The sequence below is a fragment of the Chaetodon auriga genome, chromosome 10 (genome assembly GCF_051107435.1).
Source record: "Chaetodon auriga isolate fChaAug3 chromosome 10, fChaAug3.hap1, whole genome shotgun sequence".
Classification (NCBI taxonomy): Eukaryota; Metazoa; Chordata; class Actinopteri; order Chaetodontiformes; family Chaetodontidae; genus Chaetodon; species Chaetodon auriga.
The window spans coordinates 20,921,244-20,945,610 of NC_135083.1; the positions used below are offsets into that span (position 1 = coordinate 20,921,244).

Sequence of the window (24,367 nt, forward strand, 5' to 3'; positions counted from 1 at the left end):
GGGAGAGGTAAAACTGACAGAATGCAAATGGATTGCAGGTGTTGGAATGGAAATGAAATGAATGGCAGATGAGGTGTTTCTGCTCTCCTTATAGAAATACAGTGACAGAAGTGACCCAAATTGTCTAAAGCACTGCCGCAAATTGCTGCGAGTGAAGCCTCGTCTCGCTCCTCTCCTCCTTCCTCTCTTCTTTCCTCTCCCTTTTTTCCTCACTGTATCTGAGTCTCCTTCTTTTCTCTCCCTCTTTCACTGTCAGTCCTTCTTCTCTCTCTTTCATTCCTCCCTCCCCCTCGTCACTGGAACGGTTTTCGAAATCAAATCTCACAAATCACCATTTTTCAAACCACAGCATGGTGTTTTCTGCATACGAGGTGTTACCGTAGCAACAGGGCAATAATTCATCCCCCTGCTGTCTCGTATGGATCTTGTTGCATGAATTTGGCATGACATGTGAGACCTGGGATATCGTTCTTGCTCTCTGTACCTGTGCTGATAGACTAATGCGACTGTCAGGGACTAACTTGTGCTGCAAAGGGATTAGTAGTTTGTTTTCTGATGAGTGCTGAGGGGTCTGATGTGGAGGGTGCACATAGGACTGATTGCTAGGTGGGTGAATGATGATGTGAGAACTAGTCACTATACATGTGTTCATTCTGCAGAGATGCAAATCCTCTCTGACACCTGTACCTGTATTTTTGGGGAAAAAAATCCCATTTTCTGAAGGCGCGGACTTCTGCTCCGCATCCATCTTCTCGAGGATGAGAGCCGCCGAGCCGCTTTGCTATGACCCTGTGTCCGGACCTTGTTGTATACCTCGCAGATTAATATGCGCCTCAGGATGCCGCTGGTGCCGCCGGCTTCTAAATGTCTCTTTCGGCATGATTTTTGCTGCCGTTGTTCCTCTTCATTTACCTCGTTTATCAGTTTGTTACCCAGATGAATAATGGATGAGGCCGCTTGTTGCCTCGGCGACATGCCAAGCTCATCATTGTCATGCGTTTGCTCGGAAAAACCAGGTCCACTGCCCTCCTCCCGCCTCCCCCTGACTCCACCCCCGCCACTTCTGGATGACAGACGAGTTGATGCATCGGCACACGCTGCTCTCACTCTGATTGTGTCTTGGCTGTTGTGCACATGCTGATGAAGATGAAGAGGGAGGGCCATGAGAGAGGGACATGTAGAAATCCATACACATGTACATACTCGTAGGTCTCGTCAGGGCTCCACAGAACTGCGCATTTGCCCCCTACTATTGATTTACACTGGATCGTTTTTGGTCCTATGTAGCCCCTGTCTAATATGAATGGATATATATCACTTAGTAAGTCTGGAATGACTTTCTACTACAACATCCATCCATCCATCCCTTATCTATGCCTGCTTATTCATGCTCAAGGGCACACTTGAGCGACAGACAATCCCAGCATGCTTTGGGCGAAAGGGAAGGAAACACCGCAGACTGGCAACTGGCCTATTAATGAACTCACACATTCACCGACAAACACATTTTATACTGGATATCTATGGGTTTCTGGCAAACTGGAGCTTTGCACTGAGCCAGGATGCTGGATCATCATGTCGGAAATCTACATGAGAACTGGAGAATGTTCAGTCTGAAATTAGCACAGTAGGATTGAAAGACTGAACCCATTCACCGTCTTCATGTGAGGATCCAAAACTCAAATTTTACATAGTAAAGACTGATAAGGATTAATAGATATCTTTGATTGCTGCGTTAATGATGACGCAGTTTTTAGTCCCCCTGTCCAAACTTTGACCCCTGAGCAGGGACCAACTCAAGACAAATGTTGTGTCTCCACCTTTGTGGACACGAGTTAGAAGCTAAAATTGAGGCCAGTCATCAGGGAAGATTGAGGGTTTTCTGCTGTGACCCAGCATAAGATAGAAAGATTCTTTATCGATCCCTGTGGAGAAATTCTCTTTTCTCATGTCTCCTTAAAGATGGAGGTCAGAGGTCAGGCTTAGCCACAGGACAGCGCTCAGGGACTGGATGCGATTTAGAGTCTTGATCAAGGACACTTTAACAGGCAGGATGTTTGTCAAAACAGGAGTTTGGAGCTGGGTTTCCCAGCTAATCACAGTCTTGGCAAGTGAGGTAAATGACTTGTCAGCTGTGAGCAGGAGGTCATGAAACATCAGTAAGTCCTTCATACTGGCTCCTGCAGAAATCTCTGCGCACCTGCTTGCTGGGGCTTTTTCTCGGTCATAAACTTTTTTTTAAAAAAGAGAATTAGAAAACATCCGCTGAACCATCCGGTCTCCACCCTCTCGTCCTTTTTTCCTACAAATTTTTGGCAGATGTTTTTTTTTCACCCCTGCGGCACCTCGTGGCATTTGAAGGGAGAAATGTGTCTTCCTTTGTCTGTATTTTTCTCTGTCTTGTGTGTGAATGCCAAGTCATTGTGCTTATCTTGTATGAATGTCTGTGTGTTTGAGAGTCTCAGAGCATTGTGCGGCTGGAAAGGAAGAAGCAGAGAAAGCCTTGTGGTTGACAGACAGCTGCTTTCAGGGTTGTAGGAGGGTTTATTGATGTCTGTCAGCCGGCTGAAGAGTCTGACGGTGGTTCTTTACTGGATGCTCTCTGCTCTCTATGGTCTGTAATGGCCCTCTTTCCTGACTTTGTTTCCTTCTAACGGATAACCAACTATGACAGCAGTGACCCCGCTAAACCCTGAGGTCAGGAAGAGCAGGAGAGTGCAGTTTACTTTTCCTGCCCCAGAAGAACGCTGACGATGGAGGTGGTGGTGGCCGTAATGGTGGGTGTCCATCTTGTGTCCACATTGTGTCCTGCTCTGACTTTTAAATTAGGACTGCAACATGCATGTTCAGTGTGTAGTATGTGGCACTGGGTATTATTTGAATATTGAGAAACTTTATTTAGTCAAAAAATGGCAGAAAATAATGAAAATTACATTAGTTAAAAGTACAGCATGGCTTGTGTCAGCAGGTGCTCCTGAACAGCATGTTTACATTCAAGTGACAAAGTCCTCTAGTGGCTGCAGGAAATACGATGGCGACAAAAGGCGAAGGTGATGTTGACAGGGCGACACAGTCTGCACAGCGAGGAGGAGGGGCTGGATGGATGAGTCAACAGCACTTCAGACTTTGACATGAGAGACTGCTGTTTATGTCCTATTTCCAACCGACAGTCGACATGATTGTTGCGTCACCTTAACCATATGATCGTACCCATGACAGCGTAACTCCCCTAACCTTAACGAAGTGAGTCATTTTAATCCAAACCGCGACCATTTTTCCATAAACCTAACCAAGCTGTGTTTATAGACCTAAGCAAACCTTAACCATGGCGTTTCCACATCACCAAACAGATTTATTTTGAAACTTTGATCAGTAGCAGGAAGTGTGTGTGTTGTTGATGTTGTGCTGCCCAGCTTCTTCCATTCCAGAGCTCTGTTTGCTGGTATTATGCATTAAAATATAGTTTCATTTGTCTGCAGCTGCTGGTTGAATCCATGCGCACACGTTTTTTAGGTCCTCTTATATAATCCCTGCATCCATTCTTCATGGATCATTCTCATTTCATTCACACCTGATTGCAAATAGTCATTGTACCTTTTTACATCTGAACTTTATCTGCTTTCAGTCTATCAGAATAAAACCCTCCAAACACGGGATGCATTTTAATACCTGTCGCTAAGCGGGTCATTCATTTTTCCTGACCGTGATTGCAGCCAGAAAACAGCTATTTCGTCATTGTGGCACCATATTTTCATTAGGCTTTCTACTTCCAACACACAGGCTTATCTGACTGCACTCTTACCAAAAGGAACAAGAATTATTTACGAGGAGGGAGAAAAAAGGAATAGCACAGAAGCTGTCATGTTTGAGAGAATAACTTCAGCACATGCGGTCTGATTAGGCATATAAATAATTTATAGCCGTTTCATTTATGGGCTGCGTCTCAACAAGGGGGTATTGCTCGCCAATTAATATTCCCTCTCTGCCCTCTATCCGAGAAGATCCAGCTTGATGTGCAGCCAGCAGCCAGTGACGGGCCAAGAGGAAAGGAGAAAGAAGGGAGTGGAAGGGAGGAGAGCGAGTTCATTACTGTAAATGCAAATGAAAGGGTCCCAGTGTATAATAGCTGTCACTGTCATCTTTGATGCCTGAAAGCCGATCAGGTAAATCTGCTTGTGTACAGTGTGTATATGCCAAAGCGATGTATGGTGACTCAATGTGCTATAGTTGGACAAAGGAAAAGGCAACAATAATCGTGTACAACACAAGGTATTTGCTGTACATTAGAAGATGAGGCCTTTGATGAAGCAGGAATCTAAAATAGACAACGTGCATAATGACTATGTTCCGCTTCAGACCTGCTGCTCATTAAATAACTGAAACCTTTTATGTGCAAGAGGAAGACATGTTAAAGAATTTTTCACTTGCTGTCTTGGCACGGTTCCTCATCTGTGGGCAGCAGCACATCCGCATCGCCTTAGCATTGTTAGCTTTTGAAATGACACCTCCCTGTATCTCTGACTTTTTAACATTAATGTTAACTTACTGAATGGTGATAATCAGTGCTCCCACTCAGTTCTCCTGCGTAGGTTTGGTATCATTTGAGCATTTTTTATCGGCGCTAATACAATATCTGGAATTCCTTGAGATTCCTTAATGCCTTAATGTGTGTTCAGTCTGAAGACAAAATGAACGTTAGAGGATATGAGGTCATAAAATCGACATAAGTGGACACAAATTGGCACAGTGCAAACTGAGGTGAAGGCATGTCCGTGCAAGCTGAAAATGTGAGCGGAGCATTTGCTCGTATCCTGAGGCTTCATGCCTATAAATTATAAACGTACAGAGACAAGAGCAAAAAGAAGACAGTCAACATGGAAATGAGAGAAGGGACTGGAATCCCTGGTTTTGAGGTCAGTCAGACTTATCAAATGTAGATGTACCAATGTGTACGTTGGCTTTTTGAGGTGAATACAGGAAGGACTCGTTTGCGAAGCAGATACCTTAGTTTTAATTGCTTTTAAATGCTTTGTTGTGTGCACTCCAGGGAATATAAATCAAACTGGTGTTGCTTTATTTCTTTTAAAAAGGCCTTTTACCCACAAATTAGCTCTTTCTGCAATAACTTACCAGTGCATCTATTTGTGTCAGTTATGCAAGGTTTGCATTTCGTCTGAACGCAGCTTTATGTTGGGAAATATAAATATGTTTTAATTCAACAATATAAATACCAAACCGCTCAATGTATCAGTTTTATAGGAGTCATTTTGCCTGATTAAAATATAGTCTAAAGTTTCCCAATTCAGATCAAGAAGAATGAGTAAACAAGCCCAAGAATTTGAACAAGCAAAGCCAATTTTCCATTCTTGTGACTTTTTGGACTGTGTTCTAAAAGTATTGACGTTGTGTTTATACCTACCTTACCTTGCTCTGCGTCTGTCTGTCCTCTGTCCGCACCAATGCAAGGTTAGCTGCTGTTGGGAATCGGCCATGTTGAAAGGACAGCTCCCAGCTCATAATGACTGGTCATCACAAGTCTCCCACCACTTTCACCGCATGACGGGGGCCAGTGTGATTTGGCCAGTTCCCCGTGACAGATGGCTGACTTGGCCAGAGACTGACATCTGTATCATCCTTCAGCTCCATCAGCCTTGCCTTTCCTGTGTAAAAGCTGTCAGAGCGAGCCACTCCCCGTCTGATTCCCTGTTCCTAGCCTTCCTCTTCTGCTGTCACAATTGGCTCCATATGGCAGCCGCATGGCGAAGTGTCACTCTCCACTAGCTCTGCGTACTGCGGCCAAGCGCACAGGTTGCTCTCATTCCCACCTTTTCTTTCCCTGCCACTCTCTTTTTTCTGTCATTATTGCCCTGCCTGCTCCCATCCATTGGAATAATTTCCTACAATGGCTATAAAGGGAAAATGTTGGTGCTGGAGACCTGAATAAACAGGGCAAGGCAGTGGAGCGGGGAGGATATTACATCCTGTAATCATTATTGTTGTGGGTGTTGATGTGCAGGAGCGGCTGGCTAGAAAATCAGAGCTGGCTAATAATGAGTTACTTCTTCCGGAATGAGTTCCCCTTCATTTTAAAGTGCAAAAGGAAGGAGGGGAGGGTCAGTGGGCAACAGGCCTGAGAATATCAGCCCTCAGGCAAGGCTCGGCGTCTTCTGAGATGAGCCCCAAGGCGAGGAATATCATCCTCACCATATGAGAGGGAACTGAATGTCCAGCAGTGGACGGGTCCTGGATGAGGCCCCGGGCTAAGAGCTGGCTCAGAGTAGGCTGAAAAAGCAGGTCATGGCAGCGTGGGATGGAGTGGGAGGAAGAGGCTAATGTAGCCAGAAGTGTTGAGTGTGGACAGGTGGATCATATTGAGGGGAGGTTCCTCTGTGGATGGCCAAACAGCATCAGGAGGACTGGTTAGCAGTCTAAACAACCTCAACATACACGGATCAGGCTTACGGCTGATATTCTTTACCGAAATGTTACCTGAAGGATTTCAAGATGAAGCGAGCGCTAAGATGTAATTTTGGTTTACTTACATGATATTATAATACAATGACATATTCACTGACAAACATGGACTATCACTACCTATTGTTCATCATGCATCTCTCACACATACACACACACACACACACACACACACACACACACACACACACACAGATGGAGGTGAGAGAGAGAAAGAGTAAGCTAACAGAGACAACAGGTGGATCTGTGAGAAAATGCAGAAGATACAAAGATGCAGTAGGTGATGAGACTAATGTAGCTTTACATCCAGGGTGGTCCAGGGCAAACCTGACGAAGAGCTAAACAGCCAAAAAAAACACTGCAGCTTTTCCTGAGTTGTACTAAAATGTCTCGTTAGTTTAACATTACACAGACCAAAGCAGTTAAAGAGTCAAAACACATCATCAGCAGATCAAATGTGCTACTCAGGCTGTAAAGACCACAGCATGAAATAGTAGCCGAGGGGCTACTAAGTCAGCAGTTTCCAAATCGACCCTATTATTAAAAATATATTTAAGCTCGCCATTGATGTTTTCCAAAGCGCACAATCCGACGGTTGTTGTCAAAATGCTGTTATCCAACACACCCAGCACTTCTTTGAGAACAAGTGGATCCATAAGACAATTTCTCAGCTTTACTGATTTGGTTTTCAAATTTTAAACTCTAAAAATAAATAAATAAATAAATAAATAACAGCAACAGCCGCTAGCGTTCTTGCAAGGTGTATACATGTGATTAATGTGACTTTACGAGTGAAGCTCTCCCAGCTAACGTTAGCTTCATAACATTAAGTTAGCCCCTGCGTGGGGTGATCGAAGAATTAACATTAAAGCTCAAATTAGTCGACGCCTCATTAATAACTGTGGTTCTGGAAGTGTTCCGTCTAGTACTGCGGGTACTGCGATGCTTCTTCCAAGTGGAGTCAATCACACGAATGCAACCATGTAAAAATGACCACATTTTGGCCGCAGTCTAGAGCTGTGGCCGAGTGCACAGTCATGTTGAGCTGTGGGCTGCATTTCGCTGCTTTCAGCGTCATAGTGTACCCAAGTTGACACCAGATACTGGGCGATGTGTCACATGGTGAATCACATTGTGTGGAGCCCACCCAGTGTGGGAACTCTCTCATTCACACTTAGATCAACACTGCACAATAATACCATCATCCACTGAGTCAGAAGAAGTGCTGTCGTGAAAGCAGAATTTTCACTTTGACACAGCACCAACTTTACTATCTAAATAGTCTGAAACATCAAAGAAAGAAATCACTGAGTGACCATGTTTGTAAAAGACTTTGCACATATGGTTGCAAGTTATTTGCAGCTTTGAACATCAAAAAGTGCAATATTCGACGGCTGGCATCAGTTTTCACAACCAGTGTTGATGGACTGTGCTGTATGAAGACATGGCAGGCTGTTTTGAGCTTTTTAACTCCTGGAGTTTGGTGCCAGAATGTGTCCCTGCCTGTTAACTATTATGATCGGCATATACAAACTGATGGTAAATTAAAGGAAAAACCTGAATCCATGAGTGGAGAAACATAACGAGTGCAGATGCTTGAGTACGGGACACAAGGGCTCTCTGAATGGTTCGATGGGTGTGAAAATGATGTGACTCATGTGCTATGTCCTCCACAGACACAAGAACTGAGCACTTATGGGAGATTTTGGAGAGATGTATTAGACTGCGTTCAGAGAGACAGTTCAGACAGACCCTCATTCACTTCAATGAGTTGAGCTCAAATTCGAGGCCATCTGGCAACAAAGTTCAACCCGTCTCAACTTTTGCTGCAACACAGTGCAACGTCATCCGATTAGACACCAAGATTGCTTAGCAAACATATGCAATCGTGGTGTGAGAACTTTCAAGAGGTGGGAAATCCTTCCTGTGTAGTCTTAAAAAGTACTGCACAGTGTTTTAAACGTCCTTTAAAGTCATGAATTTGTTAATCAAACCAGCCTTAGCCAGCGCTCTTCACCTTCATCATCAAAACACCAAATGAGCAAATGTCTTTTTGAAGAACGGTGTTCAGAATCAATATTTTTGTGGTGGCCCAACACCTTCCTAAGACATGCTTCTTTTTCTTTATTTGTCTCTCGCCTATAGCTTCTTTCTGGCGTTGAAATGGGATTTCAGATTGTGAAACAAACACTGAACATTTCCAAAACTAAATATTTTTTCATCCATTTGTTGTTGTATTGATGCTCGGTTGTCATGATAACGCTACTCAGGGAAGTATCTTGTTTTCGTCCGTCGTCATCGTCTGTCCTTGTACCTCCCACTGTTTTTTTCTTGAGTCTCAGTTCAGCAGAGGTTAATGCCGTTTGCCATGCACAGCTGCGAGAGGCCCTGGTGTCATTGTTGCTACATGACTGCTGCTCAGTTCGGAGGCCTGAAGACTGGGAAGTCTGGGAATGTGTTGGATGCTGCAGCAAAGTCTGACTTATGATGATTGGAGTTAATACCGTAGCGAGACGATCGGCCCACCTGCTAGCATCTCACTGCCGTAGCCCACTGGGTGAGGAGTCTGGGCTTCCCTCCACCAGCCCGGCTGCACGGCTCGATGCACATGAAGAATTCAACATGGCCTTCTGATGTCAGCCTAATGTCCCTGAAAGTGGAATTTGTGGTCTTGAATACATAGTTCACTGTGGAATTAGATCCATGTATAAGACTGTTAGGACTATACAAATACACCACTGTCAATAGCTGCTGAATGAGCTTTGAGACGCCATTGGCTGAAATAACCGTCATTGCAGCAGATTTCTCATTATCTATACACGCACATACACCAAAACAAAACAAAAAACCTGATAGATATTATAGTGAATTATCTTGGAAACACATGAATAGTTGAGTGGGCCAATAGGCAGGCTTTAGTGCAGGCAATTACCAAATCCGTTCAAAATTTTAACAGACTTTATTCTTTTCATCAACATCATTAAAACCCTCATTTAGAATGGACAGCAGGAAAGGATGATCTCTAATGCCATTAGTGAAGGCAACAGCTTCGCTTTTGATAGCTCCTGCTTTGAAAAATGGACAGAGTCCCACTCTAATGGGGTGTTGGTGTATTCATCAACTGAGATTTTTCCACACACTAATGTACAAAGCTGTTGTTGTCGCATTTAGCAATCGATCTTTACACACAGTTTTTCCCAAACACATTATTTGATGAAAAGATTCAACTCATACTTACTTCGTGATCCAGGATCGTTCTTTATTAGTGAGCTTGAACAAGCACTATAAAGTCAAACTAAGAACGTGAGGTCATCAAAACAAGTTTAATGGCTTCGTTTTGTATTCATTTCATCAGTTCGGAACCGGAAAAGGCAGTTTTCAGAGAAATCCATCCCTTGGGTGCTTCGTCACCTTTACCATCTCTGACAAGTTATTCTCACCACAGTTAAAACGTTCGTAATGCAAATTTGATATTTAGGTCTTTGATTGCTGCCTGTCGGAAAAGGTTGTGCAGATGTTGACTAGTTATTGTTCGGCCAGGGGGAAGGCATGATGATGCTTTATCATCTGTTTCAACTCACCGAATAAATCAGTGCGAGTTTCTAACTCTCAGATGTTTCAAATTGAGATCTTCACATTCAGCTCATTCACATCTCCTGCTCTTTATGTCAGAGTGCTGACCTCACACTGATAAAGTGCTTAGACGCAGAACCGTACTTACTGGATTACTGGATACCATCTATCATTGCAAAGCTGTGAAAACATTACCTTATATGTGGCCCTTGACCCTGTGGCAGTCCAGCTGGAATGGAGCTTACACGAGAAACATATAAACATGACGCAAATATAAAGATGATGCAAAGAGAGAGTAAATGTCTTCCATCATTGTCGGTTGTTTTTTTTTTTAGGCAAATCTCAACGGTAACAGTCTCTTTTTCACATGCTAATCTTTTTGGCCTTTTGGAGGAGAAATTGTCATTCAACAAAGGCAACAACTGTTGTCTCTTGGATCAATTAGATCAATTTGATCAGCTCAGCCAGAAGACCGGGATGTGCACTGGGCTGCACACACATGCATGCACGCACGCACACGGTCTCTCTCTCTCTCTCTCTCTCGCTCTCTCTCTCTCTCTCTCTCTCTCACACACACACACACACACACACACACACACACACACACACACACCTTGATTGAAGCGTTATTTTCAATCAGTCATTGAAACTGACACATTTTCTCACCCTCTGCATTAAGAATAGCACACACATGTGCACAATGCACACACATATCAACTTTTACTCCTGCCAGACCATTAAACAAGAGAGCAGCCCCTTTGGCCTCTTAATGGAAATTGCCATTTCAAAGCCTTCAGAGAAAGATGTTAACCTTGTGCGATACTTGTGCCATTAAAAATGGATCAAAGCAGCTGAGCTTTGATGTAGACGGAAGATCTTATTTGGGTCGTGGTATCAGAGCAGAGTGCCAGGCTGACTCCCCAGCACCCTCTGCTGGGAGCGTTTGGCTTTTTATTAATGGTCACAAGTTGTGTTATGCACTTCTGTGTAATATAAGTGTTTTAACCCCTTGCTGCACCCAAAATTCCCACTTGAGGCAATCAGCATAATGATAAAGACACAGTTTTGAATAAAAGTGAAAAGGGAGACAAAAGAGAGGCAGCAAATAAGACAGCAGCTGTTTCCTTTTTCTTTTCAGTCAGTCCATCAATCAGGTTTTGTTATGCAACGTGAGAGCCGATGTGGACTGTCTGGGGTATCGTGTCCAGAGAGAGGACAGAGGGGAGAGGCACCTCTGGGTGGGTGTTGTTGCTGATGATGGGGGGATGAACTTTTGACCCTCAGCGGGCAGTCTGAAAAACTTGGCTCCCCTCGTATTAGAGTCTCCCCCACAGAGCTCAGCTTAGGCTTGAGAGTGAGCACACTGTCCAAAAAGATAAATGACTTTGGGAGGGAAGCAGGATCACCCACCTGTGTGTGTCTGTGTGTGTGCGTGTGTGAGACTGTACTGTAGCATGAGTGTGTGTCCAAGTGCTTCCTTGTAGGCTGAAAACGGATAGAGACAAAAAGATAGGATCCATTTTGCTGTGTGTATGTGCTAGTTTGTATCAGACAGACAAGGCAATTGTGTGTGCATTCATGCAATTCCTCTGTGGGTGCAGCCAGTGTGTGCATCACCGCCAGTGCGTATGCTTGTGCACACCCTTGTGTAAAGCGCAGAGTGGGGGGATTGAGCGGCAGAGATGGAGATGGAGACACAGATAGAGAGAGTGAAAAAAAACATAAATAATTGATGATAGATACCGCCTTGCATCTGCTGCCTGCTGCCATTGGGTTTGTTCAAAGTAGATATTGATGCAGGGTCTCGCTAAAACAAAGCATGACCACCCCTCGGTTCTGACCTCATTATCACATTAAGGGAGCAATAATGCATCGCTTTTTAAAAGGGCAAAAAAATGACATGCTATAGATGGAACTGTTTCCGCCTCAGATCATCTGCCAGATCTGCTGAATATTCATTTTTGCCATATTGTTTAACGCAGGGGAAAAGAAACCTATTCCTGGTTGTCAGGAAAGCGAGTCAGGAAAAACAGATCCAAATGGGATTGTTAATTAATTGAATATTGGCTTGTTAGCGTGGAGCGCATGTGGAGTTTCTCAGGCTTGTTTCTGCACTGGTTACACATATCGGTCAAAAACAAGTGGGTTAGGCTGTTTGGGGAGACTGTATGTGATGGACTTTAATGTGTTTAAGTTTTGCTCCCTCCCTCCCTCCGCAGGCCTATTTTTTCTCAGTTTGCCTCATTAAATCTTTGTGGAAATTCTCCAGCTCTTGTGGAAGAGACTTTCTTTTGATTAGGCTATAAACAAATGGAGGAGTTGGTTGACATCTCCCAAGACCGTGGCCCTCTTTTGTTTTGCTGCTGCACTGTTGCTGCCCCCTCCCCACACTGACAGGACTCGAGTACTATTCCCCAAAGCCTTTATTCTCGCTCGTTTTCTTTTTTTTTTTTCTTCCCGTTCCCTCACCCAACTCCAACCCCTCCTCCCCTCCGCCTTTGTGAAGACAGCCCCTCAACCACTCCCCCCACCTCTCTCTCGCTCTCTCTTGCACTATCTCGCTCACTCGCTCTCTCATTATGCGCTCATCCGTTCCGCTGGCTGTGGGCTGAGAGAGGAGCGCTCAGGAGGAGAGTGTTTGGGAAACCAGCAACACGCCGCTGCTGTTTCCTCCAAAAGAGAAAAAACCACAGAATGTCAGGAGCTGCTTTTCCTTTTGCCAACACGTCTTCTCATTCCCGTTTACTTGCCCTCTCTCTCTGTATTACTGTGTCTGTCCGATGACTTCTCTCATTGACTCCCTCCAACCCTGCTTCAGCTGGCTGAGTGCGCTGACACTGGGACCACTACCTGCTGCCTGGGGATTAAGTACGCTATGAATACCCGGAGCCTAATTTGTTGTTTTGGCTGCCAGTGAATGTTGGATCCCCACAGAGGAGAAGCTGCTGCATAAATCCTTGCAGCCAGGACACTGGGAGCGCCTCTGGACTAAGACACCCCAGTGACACAGGGACTGGATGCTCGGGGAAGCGTATAAAAGAGACGGCAAACCAGAGAGTGAAAGGAAAGATTGGACAAGTTCTTGCCTGAAAGGAAAAAATAGAAGAAGCTAAATCAGCCTAAGTCTTACAAGGATCAGGACGCAATGAGAACCTTTTCCTCTCATTATTTGCTTGGGATTCTCTGTGAGGGCGCTGACACAAGGGAAGAAAGCTCAACAAATCTCCGCCTCGAGCTTCTTGGTTGATTTTTGATCACACGCAGGTTTTTCTCCCTTTCTTTCACGAGTGTATTCATTCAGAGTGTCTCTGTGTTTTGCTGCTCATCCGTAGCCATTTGGGGAAGGAGACGACAGGTCGAGTGGAGATTGTGGTCGTTCCCTGCAACTTTTTCCCCCTCTCCGCCACTTCTTGTGACCCAGCGCACCAGCAGGGTGGGGGGCAGTTGCTTACCCACTCCACGAGACTGCCGGGAATAAAGGTTATTGAACCACGGAGGAGTGGCAGGCACGCAGGAGAGAAGGGGAGGAAAAACAAACCTCCTCTGCGAACCCGGGAGCATATGGTTTAGCGAGAGGCAGCCAGCTGCTTTCGAGCCATCCTGCTAATCACGCTACAGCAGATACAAGTTGCTCGGGTGACGATGTCAGCTTTGGACGGATCTAACGTGCCGTGGTCGTTTATCTTTTCACCGTGACACAAGCTCCCAGACCATAAGCCGAAGGAGTCCGTCCAGTGGATACAAAGAAGCAGCTGTGTTGAGTTAGAGGCACGTCGGGCAGATCATTGCTCAGGAGAGCGGCGAACCCTCGTTGCCCCAACAGGCAGCAGCCACAGGGAGCTTAAAAATATGCTCGGCTGTCACCTCTTAGGAAAATACTTGTGACACGTGTTGTTGGCGAGCAGCAGACCTTGGCTTGGTTTGTAGAGGTTTTTGACAAGGAAGACCCCTGTAACGTCCATCTAATTACCAGTCAGGGTCACTGGGAACAAAGGAGAGGATTCCTTTTGTGGATTTACTTTCGCTCTGCTTGGAAGTTTTCCGTGTGGATATTTGACAATCCAAAACACCCACATCCTAACGTACAGATTTCTGGCTTAGGTGCATCTCAAGCACATTCATGCCAAAAGCGCACTGACACACATTTACTAACACATTTTCACCACCCACTTTAATCCACACACATGTTTGCACTGTAAGTATAAACCACTTCACAACACGCACATACTCACACACTGAAAGCCCATTAGTTTGTCTTTTCCTATTGGGTGCAGCAGAATGGAGGTCGTGTGGACAGGTGGGGGGCTATAGGAGTTCAACATCTTTGTCCCCCTGTACGTCATCTTTCTCCAAATGGATGTTGTTACCTCTAAAAATGTGTTGCTTGGAAACCGCTGAAAGCTTTCTGCCGCGATTCTCTGACAGGAACAGTCACCGGGTCCCTGCCACGGTGCACAGCTGGAACCGCAGCTGAAACACCAACCATTACGCATCTTTTTTTGCTTTTTATTTTATCTTCATCTTCATCCTCTGCCCTTACCCCGCCGCCATCATTTTTTCCAACGGGTCTTTGGGCACCCCTCGTCGCCCTCCTCGTCCCATCATCTCCTCCACCCTGGAGGGGAGGGGGTCATTGGAGTGGAGCATGAGCGGGTGCCACTATCCCTCGCCACCGCCACAGGAACAGGACCGCAGGTACCAGCACAAGGTGTCCCTGGTAGTGCGCTACTTCATGATCCCATGCAACATCTGTCTGATCCTGCTGGCCACATCTACGCTGGGCTTCGCCGTGCTCCTGTTCCTCAACAACTGTACGTTGGTATAACAGAAACACAACTTTACAGTCTGCGGTACATTCTGTTGTATCCTCTTCCACTGCACTTTCATAGCGCTGAAATGTATGGATCACTCTTTGCCAACAGAATGCTTGCCATCAACCCAAAGATTGGTGCATACTTTGAGACGATTAAGATAATTTTTACATTATATGTCCATGCTGAAACAAATACCCCCCACACACTAGCTCCTTTACCTCCCATGACGGCCTTATCTGCTCTTGAAGTAGGGACATCAGGACAGCTAAAGTCACAGCCCCCCTTTCCTTGATTCTGTGTCTGCGAGCTTGCGAAATTGCTTCATATCTCCTCCCCAAAGACTTGGCATTTACTTTGAACTGCAGGATGAAGTATTAAATGGCGATTAAATGCCTTTGGAGGATGAAAATTTGTCTTTTGGCCCGGAAACCCCTCCCATCATGTGCTGCCTCTGCATCACTCTTGTCCCGTTGTATATTCAGAGTGGCTCATTAACAGACACAGATATAATGTTTATGTGCCTTAGTTACTGGTGGCAGGTTTAATGGTGGGCATCACCGTAGATTCTTGGGTCAAAGAGTTTTCTGAGAGCAGTTTTGACAAGACAGGTAATTGCTTTATTTTGTCTTTGCTAACCTCAATGCTGGGTGTCAATTGAAAATCTTCAGTACTGGTGGCAGTGCCTCCGCAACGTTACGGAAACAGACGTTCACCGGTCACTTGAGCGCAATATGAATGACAGCTCACCTTCAGGTGTTCTGCTCTACCATTTGCCTTCCTGTGTTAACACTGACTTGTTATTTCTCCACACTCTCTCACAGACTTACACAAGTCTATTTCAGAGTGCCTTGCCAGTTTAGTCTGTGTTAAAGGTGAAATTCCTCTCTCCAAAATGAGCTTTGCAAGACTTGTGTCACATAATCACTTAGGACCTTATAATAAGTAAGTAAATAACTTGAGAAAGCACAGTGTTAGTCATTTTCATGCTGCCAAATTTGGTTATAAGTTGTATTTGAGAAACACTTTGAGAGAAGAGGCTCTGGAAAAACTCTTCAACTATGGTTGTTGTTTCGTGTCAACGCTTTATCTCTGACATTCTCTTAGTCTGTTATCAGACTGTTGACTTTTCAGTCATGTACAAGGCAAAGTCCCCATAGCCCAGAGGATGTTACTGCAAAAAGTGCACCACTTTCTCAGGGTCTGTGTCTTTGCGACATCTTTGTCAGTCTCTCCTTCTCATTCTAATTGGTGGATGTGGGTAACCAGGAGGAGGGCGTTTCATTTGTAACCTTGTCGTGTTACCGAATCAATTTCAGACAGGCAGATTCTACGAGACTGAAGACAAACTCAGTTCAAGCAGGCAGTCTTCACCTCTCAGATGACCAAGTGAAGAGAAGTTTGGGCTGGGGAAATTGATGAAGTGTAAGGGGCTCTATTACGCTGCCAAGAGCCCTCATTATGTGGCCACAAGGACAGCTGCATAGGATAGTGATAGTGCTGGTAGTAGTGCTGTGTGTTTGTGGTGGGAGGAGGGGTGTCATGCAACCTCAATTTCTATTGTCTCCAATGGAGTGGAGTGACGCAAGACCCTGCATACACACACACACACACGCACGCACGCACACACACACACACACACACACACACACACACACACACACACACACACACACTTCTTGCCTAACCCTAACCTGAACCTAAGTCTTCACCCTGAAATTTAAACGTCATGGAGACTGAGGAAGTCCCCACAATGTGACTCTGTAAACAGATGCATTTCCCTGTAACATAAGTAATACACACGGACACACACACAGAACCCTGATGCCTGCCAGCAGAGCCCACACACAGACACACACTTGCTTTATCATTATGTATGACCATACATCAGCTACACCAAGGGAGAAGGTGACACACATACAAAGATACATCCACACATCTCTTCGTGCACATGGGTAAATGTCACAGGGAGACACATATTGATTCTCTGGAGATATAGGGTGAATGATGGCCATGTTGTGACATTCACACAGGCAGGTGAATTCATGCAGACTTTGCCAGGTGCAAAGGGAGATGGGAAAGCCTGATATGTTTATGGAAAGACCTTATCTTGTCCTTTCATTATGGAAATGTGAAGAAGTCGTTTAGCTTCTCGCGGCGTCTCGGCTCACATTGTGCGCCACCTTCTCTGTCAGGCTCTTTCTGATTCGCTTTGTGCGGCAGTGCGTCTGTATCTGTGTGTGAGTGTTTGTTTGTTTGTGTTCACACATGCTTACGAATGCGAGGCGGGAGGTACAGCCTGGATGTGTTCACGTGTGCTCCTTTACACTCTCAGCAGAACTTCTGCATTTTCCTCATGCCAGTTTCTGCTCCCCTCGTTTCACGTCTTCTTGAAATCCCCCCCAGATGGAAATCAGTTACCGTCATGACTGACCGGGAAACAGCTTCAGCAGACACTTCATTATTCACCTCTAGCGCCAGCCTCGTCTCTCCCCTCTCCTCACTCTCTCTCTCTCTCTCTCCCCCCTGAAGCCCCTGCTGTTGACAAGCAATTTTAAGTGAGCCTAAATTTAAAACTCAGCTGTGTCTTGGGATGCCGACGGGTATCACATAAGTCCTGAGAAAGGCTTCGGCGCAGTGGTTGACGGGGCCCTGGAAAAATGTGTTAGCCGGGTAATTGATGTGATGTGTTTTATCTCCCTCATTATCCCTCACAGTGCAGAGACACCGGAGAGATGGCTGGGTGGCTGCACATCCTTTCTGAATGTGTGTGTTGCTGTGTTTGTTCAGCGCACGCTGCTCTGACAACTCTCCGGAGCTCTGCTTAGTGAGTCCGACAGCCGACTTGACTTGACAAGACTGGAGATGGTGGTTTGGTTGGGTTGTGCTCAGAACAGTGTATCATGATGGGCTCGAGGAACAGACCATGTTTTTAAGAGGCTGTCTGTTTGGGTCACTGGTAATTACTGAAAACACCAAAATCACCCCTGTAGATCAGTTCTTGTGCTGTTTACTGATGCTTGTGTTATGATGATGGTGATTTTTTTGATTAAGAAATAGGTGCAATTAACACAATTTTTTTTTCCCTACCTGCTGTCAGTCCTCTTACTTTGCTTATAGCTTTGCATCATTCAGTGCCATATATCTATGGACAGTGTTGGACAGTCTGTGCATAATTGCCAAGCTAAGCAAGAGGTTAGAGATGACGTTTTCAAACGTTTTTAATCAATCAGCCGATCAGCAGAAAATGAATCTACCATAATTTGAATTGGCAATCAATCGTTTATCAAAACCAAAAGTGTGAATTTGCTTTTCTCTGCTTTATATTGTAAACGGAATATTTTTCTGATTCAGACTGTTTGTTGGACAGTATAAGAAATTTGAAAACATTCCCTGGGGGGTCGGGGAAATTGCTTTTGTGATATTTTTCGGCATTTTGTGGCCTAAGCAATCAGTCGCATAATCGAAAAATAATCATCAGATTAATCAACAATGAAAATAAGTGTTAGTTGCAGCCCTAGTTTTGTTTTTGCTCGTTTTTTGTTTTGTCACCAACAGCATCCCCATTTCCTTTCTGAATAATAAAACAAACTGCACATTCTCCATCCACTTCATTACATAAACTGTTATTGATCCATTTACGTTGACTGTTTAACAATGTCCTCATTTTCTATCATCAAGGTATCAAAATGGCAACGGACTCTGGTTTCATGAGATTGTTCCCCTGAGTGTTGCTCATACTCAGACATTTGACACGAGAGGTCTTTTTTTTATGTTTCCCAAACCGACCGGCCTTATGTCATCATCTGCTGGGTGTTGACCCGGAGGTTACCATGATGTCATTTGATTTATTAAGGGGGAAAATCTGATTGATTCTGCATGTGCTTGCTGGGAGGTCGGGACTGAGTGTAGTTTATGCTGATGGACTGTATGTCATCACTGTTGATGTGAAATTTCAAATCTTATCTCACACTTTTCAACCAGAAACAAAAACGACTTTCAGCTTTCATCTGTGTTCTCAATTCTCGTGTGCTTTTTCTAATATCAAAAGTCATGCAGTGTGGTTTGGGATGAGAAGGCCATAGAAACAATGAATGACAAAACAACAATGGCTGAAATGTACCCCTGTCGATTAGCCCAGCTGGGTTCCTGCCGGGCCCTGCCGCTGCATTAGAATGTGTTTGATAGAAAAGCCAAGCCTGTAGACAGAATGTGTCTCTTTTTTGTAGCAACTCAATTACTTGGCCTTTACCCCTGGGAAGTCTCTGAATCTCGCCAAAACTAAAAACCTATTTTTCTCTCTTTCTCTTTTATCTCTTTCAGACAAACCTCCTCACTTCACACCAGCTCAGCCTCCTGATGGTAAGTCCTCTGTGGTTTCTCTCTGCTTGCCTTCGTGGACCACCGGTGTTTTGGGGGTGGACCTGCGAATAATGACCTTGGACAGAGGATCCCTGCCTTTGAAGTGGGCAGCCGTCTGTGTGCTGTGCCAGATTTGGCTGCTCCGCTTTTTGTTTCTACGCTGTTGGTATGGCAGGCACGTGGCCAGGTCTGCACAGGGCTTTGATGTGAGAAGGATCTTTTGATGACTTGATTTGATCTGCTCCGCACGGCTAGTTGGGCTGATGTTCAATACCTGTTAGCACAGCAGCATTCACATCCTTCTGATAGGGTCTAATAGGATAATAACCAGCCTTTCCCTGGGTATTCTACATTACTGGAGGCTGCTGGGGTTTGTAGGCCAGAGGCGCCGAGCAGCACCATCACCTCGCCTTGTTATCCACATGTTATCATCTCCCCCACACATATGAATCTTTGCTGCATTGTTTCAGTTGTTTTCTGGCCCAGTAACATGAGCTGTTAATTAAAAAAGCAACAATTTATTTTGAAAATGGTGGATCTCTGCGAGCTTTAATTGGAGGAAAACAGCTGGTTTTCAAGCTGCTATCATGAATATTTATCAGAGGCAGCACAGTGAGACAGTGTTTGATAGACTTTGGTGTTGTGCTTTTATTTTATTTTTTTTTCCTGCATTGACAGACATCCAGGGATGGACTCCTACTAGTTCTGAAGGTGTTGTGTCTTCCTGCTTGTGCGCAGGCTACAAAGCCAGAGGTTTAGAGGGAGAAAAGGCGAGGAGAAAATGTTTCTAATGATCCCAGCCGGCCAGCTGATGCCAGGGACAAAAGGCCACAGTGGGGGCTTGCTGAATCTGTTTCTGATAATTGCTCAATCTCTCGCCCCATAGGCCAGCTTGTTTGGAAAAGCGCTTTTTGCGAAAGATGTCAGCTTAAAAAAGTGTATCAAATTAGAGGTGGTTTATGATGAATGTGATTGTCTGGTGGATTCTGAACAATAGGCTGTTCCCTGTCAATGTGAAATGGCTGTGGCGTTTGGCTTCAACAAATAATTGTGCTTGATTGGAGCATTTCTCGACTCAGCCTCACCTCAACACCTGAGGAGTGTGTATGTCTGTTTTTTTCCCCTCTTTGTGTCTCATATCTCAAAACGCTGGAGATTCAATCGCAGTCGGCACAGTTTGCAGCAACTATTTGTTTTTATCTTAACGAAAGATGAAATTGACTTGACAAATGATTATATCTCAAGGAGAGGTCTCTATTTGTCTGTTTTTGAAGCAAATATTGCCATAAAATTTGGCTCTCCACTGGGAAAATGAGAAACAGTGTGCAGGCCGCGGAGCAGCCCATTTCTGTCTTCCATTGAATTTTCCCCTACAAAAGACGCCCTGCTTATCGATTGAGCCACTCATTTCCCATGTATTAAAGTTTTTGCTGTCTGAGGGGCACAGTTTGTTTCTGCACTAGTCAACCGTTTAAAAGCTGCTGCTAGCCCTTAATTACATTTCCAATAGTTCTGTAGGCTTTCCATCAGCAGCCTATGCTGTTTTAATATGCCAAGCAAAACAAAAGGCAGAGTCTCCAATCAGCGGGGTAAGCCTGCCCGGTGGGATGCAGTTTCTCTGGGTCATTTAATGCGGGAGAGATTAGTGAGACAATTAGAGCTGGCCCAAATAAGACAGTAGGCCACTTTTTGGAGGCGCATGGTTTTAGTAGTGGTGGAGGGGTGATTTAGAAGATGCTTTAGACTAGCACAAGGCTAATATAGCTCTGCCATTAGTCAAATCTGCACCAAGCGGCACAGGGCTTCTTCTGCTGAACTTGTCCTCAGTGCCAAGGACGCTCTGCTCCGCGCTACTTCATTACAGGAAATCACAGACAAGATACCAAGGAGTCTGCATTTTTAAACAGCCTAATTTGTCTCTGAACTGCTGTTGATGAGACGTCCTTATTAGAGCGAGGAGATTCTGCAGAAAGTAAAGGAATTTGTTCTGCAAATTAGAGCGAGAGAATCTTGGGACTCGCGTGGGGAAAATGCAGGTTCGGCACAACACAAGCAAAGCTCTTAGATGATATTTATGGTGTGCGCCACCCACAAATAGCTGACGAATCCTCCCCAATGAATGGCCTATAATCACCAGTCAAAAAAAAGTGACAAAAGTCACAAAGCAGCCTTTAATTAGACTCTCTCTTTGAAAGCTCAAAGCAGCAGTTGCTTGGCTCAGGCCACGCTCATTATTGCCTGTCGTCTCCTGATAATAGGACAGTTGTTGCGTGTTTGGCCAAAGCTAGAATTTGCAGCTTGAGGGATTAATATTGGACTTTGGAAAGCGGGTCGGCTCTAGGAAATGCTTGATGAATGAAGCTCTCGGCCCCCAGTTGTCACTGTCATCATCCAGATGTTTGCCCCACTGGTGAAGGACATAGGAAGGAGGCCGGGGTATATACAAGCTCTCAAGTTAGATTTGGTCTTTTTTTTTGATTGAAGATTTAATTACTTAACTGGGTGTTTATGTCGTGGGATTTATGGCAAGTCTACTTATAATAGAAAATGACAAAGAATAGATTCATCTCTTGAATTCTGTCTCAAGGACCTCAGGCTGACAGGAAAATCAGGTGTATGTGGCTCTCTGGAGGTGTCCTTCATTTCGTCCTATTACAGCCTTAGGTGACTAAACCATGTCCAAACAAGATCCAAAGTAGGCCGGAGACTCAAAGGAAAGGAAGTGTAATGGAGACACACGCCTCAGACAGTTCGGGGGTCTTCTGTGACTGTAGCTGTCTCCAGCGCAGCCTGCCTGGCAGGAGCCTATTTGCCGGGAATTTCAATTTTGCATTTGTCACTGACAGTGCTCCCCAGAGGATGCTCCTCACTGACAGACAGAATAAACTCCTGGACTGAAATGTGATTTGATCTAAGATGGTGGGATGCCTGGAAAAAAAAAAAGTGCCAGCGGGCTCAGTTACCCTTTGAGAACACTACCTCTACCTAAAGAATTGACATAACTCTCTGTCAGCTGTGGGAGAATACAGTAACTAAGCACTCCACACCCATTACCCCCTCAGATAGGGGGGGAAACACACACACACACACACACACACACACACACACACACACACACACACACACACACACACACTCTCCCTCTCCCTCTCGCTCTCTCTCTCATGTAATTTATTCTGCCTGGGCCTTTCCCTGTGTTCTTGACAGTAAGCCTGACTCGGAGAGAGGCAGAATTAATTATGACTCCTAGGCCTATCTTAATTAAATCATTTCGCATCATAGATTTCACACAACAGAGGCAAAATATCTACCTCATCTTTCAGCCGGGGTGGGGGTACTGGCTGAGAATGTCTGACATCAAGATATTAAAGATACACTGTAAAGTTGCCTGGCTAGGATTAGGATTGTCATGTCCGGCTTTAAAACAGAGCGGCTTGTTAGTCAGTGGGGAAAAGCGGAGGGGGCAGCGGGCAGCCTTGACTTTATCAACGGGAAAGTTTGTTGCCCTTTGAAAGTACACAGAGCTTTCAAATTGCTGAACTCCGTATCCTCACCTGGGTCAGGGTAGCATGTCTCGTTTCTTGTCTGTGGACTCAGCAGATGCTTACGTGAGCGTCTGCAGAGCTTAGTAAGTAGTGTTTTTTCATAAACAAAGGTCAAAGGCAAAGGAATTAGCCAAGTCCCGTCAACCCCCATGTCTAACAATCCGTCTTTGACAGCGTTCCCACTCAGGCTCGCCTCCCCTCACCTCAGCTTACCCAGTATTGATCTACCAAGATAGGTTAGAGGCAGTATTCCAAAGAGAGAAAAACAAAAATATTAGCCAGAAAAGAGAGAACTGAGTGGGCAGGAGCTTTAAAGTGCACCACTGTTTGCTTTTTATTCCCTATGACACGGAGTAATTATTGACACAGTTCGCAATGCGGGTTTGCTTTGATATGTCCCCGTCTGTGAAGCGACCCCCACTGATTGTTGATGCAGGTCACTCCAGGATCTCGGCCCTTGTAAGGATCAGCAGTTCTTTGATGTGGATGGACAGCGTGGGGATGAGCTATCTGGATGCTGATGGCCATTTCTGATTTGTTTGCATTAGGCTTCTCTGTTTTATAGAAGCCGTGTGGAGGTGTGATCTCTGATCTGAAGTATTGCAATCCACATATCGGCTTCAATTCGGCTTTTTACATGCTCTTCTGTTGCCAGATAAATGTTAAAAAGCCCGCCGCAAATTGCATGCAAAACAATTTTCAGTATGTGTTTTTATAGAACAGCCTTCAGTCCTTATATCGCTCAAAGATATACCTCCACACTGATGAAAGCGTCCTGTGAAGGCTTTTTATTTTTCCTTCGCACAGTAAATACATCCAAACTTTGTTGGAGTGATTTCCTTCTTCCTCATGGCAGAGCAAGAAGTAATAATAGAATAGAAATTAAACAAACCTCCAGTATGCAGCCTCTTTGAAATGAAATAGAAAGAATGACATTACAAAACATCAAAACCCCATTGACAATGTGAATCCATGCGAGCTAATTAATAGTTTCTAGCTTCTTATTGAAGCCCTTATTGCTTGCATTGGAGATGCAGAGAAACGGTTGAAAGCCCACTCCCTCTCAGGTCTTTGTCATATATTGGAAGTAATTAGCGTGTAGAATGGCCTAATGTCACTTTAAATGAGCCCTCTATGTTCTTCACGTGTTTGCGGCGACGGCGGCCATTCAGCACCATTAAAAGACCGTGCCGTTCATTCCTTCTCATTAACACAGCAGCAAGTTATTTTAAACAGGGACTCAGTTGTCGTTCCACTTTGGGCTGTGATGGGCAGGCGCTAATTTAATTGTTGGGTGGCGATGTCAGAAAATAACCACACTGGGAAGTGTAACCAGTGCGACGAATTTCATTGTCAGGTTGTTAATTAGAGGAAAATAAGTGGCTTGCTGTGTCAACGTGTTGCTGAACAATATTAGGCTGTGATATCCTGCTATTAGCCAAGTCCTGCATCACAGTCACTGTTTTCCTTATTAAGAAGTGGAAGCTATTGGAGCGTTTCGCTCTGTGCTGACAATATCCTGACTGTTCACACAGATACTGTATATGTCTTAGTTTTCTGCAGAGGCACTGGTGAAAGTCAGGCATCCGCAGTTCACTGCTC

The 24,367-nt window shown here is 44.8% G+C and overlaps 1 protein-coding gene across 9 annotated transcripts in view; it reads left to right on the plus strand.

The window, feature by feature from the left end:
- agrn (agrin) overlaps positions 1–24,367 on the plus strand; it is a 240,729-nt gene that overhangs the window by 77,036 nt on the left and 139,326 nt on the right. For 7 of the 9 annotated variants that reach the window (XM_076740489.1, XM_076740490.1, XM_076740491.1 and 4 more), the window contains one exon: positions 19,182–19,220. In XM_076740489.1, coding sequence (XP_076596604.1) covers positions 19,182–19,220 — 39 coding nt within the window. Of the gene's footprint in view, positions 1–12,634; positions 14,859–19,181; positions 19,221–24,367 lie in introns of those variants that run through there. The other 2 variants (XM_076740494.1, XM_076740498.1) reach the window with 1 other exon arrangement.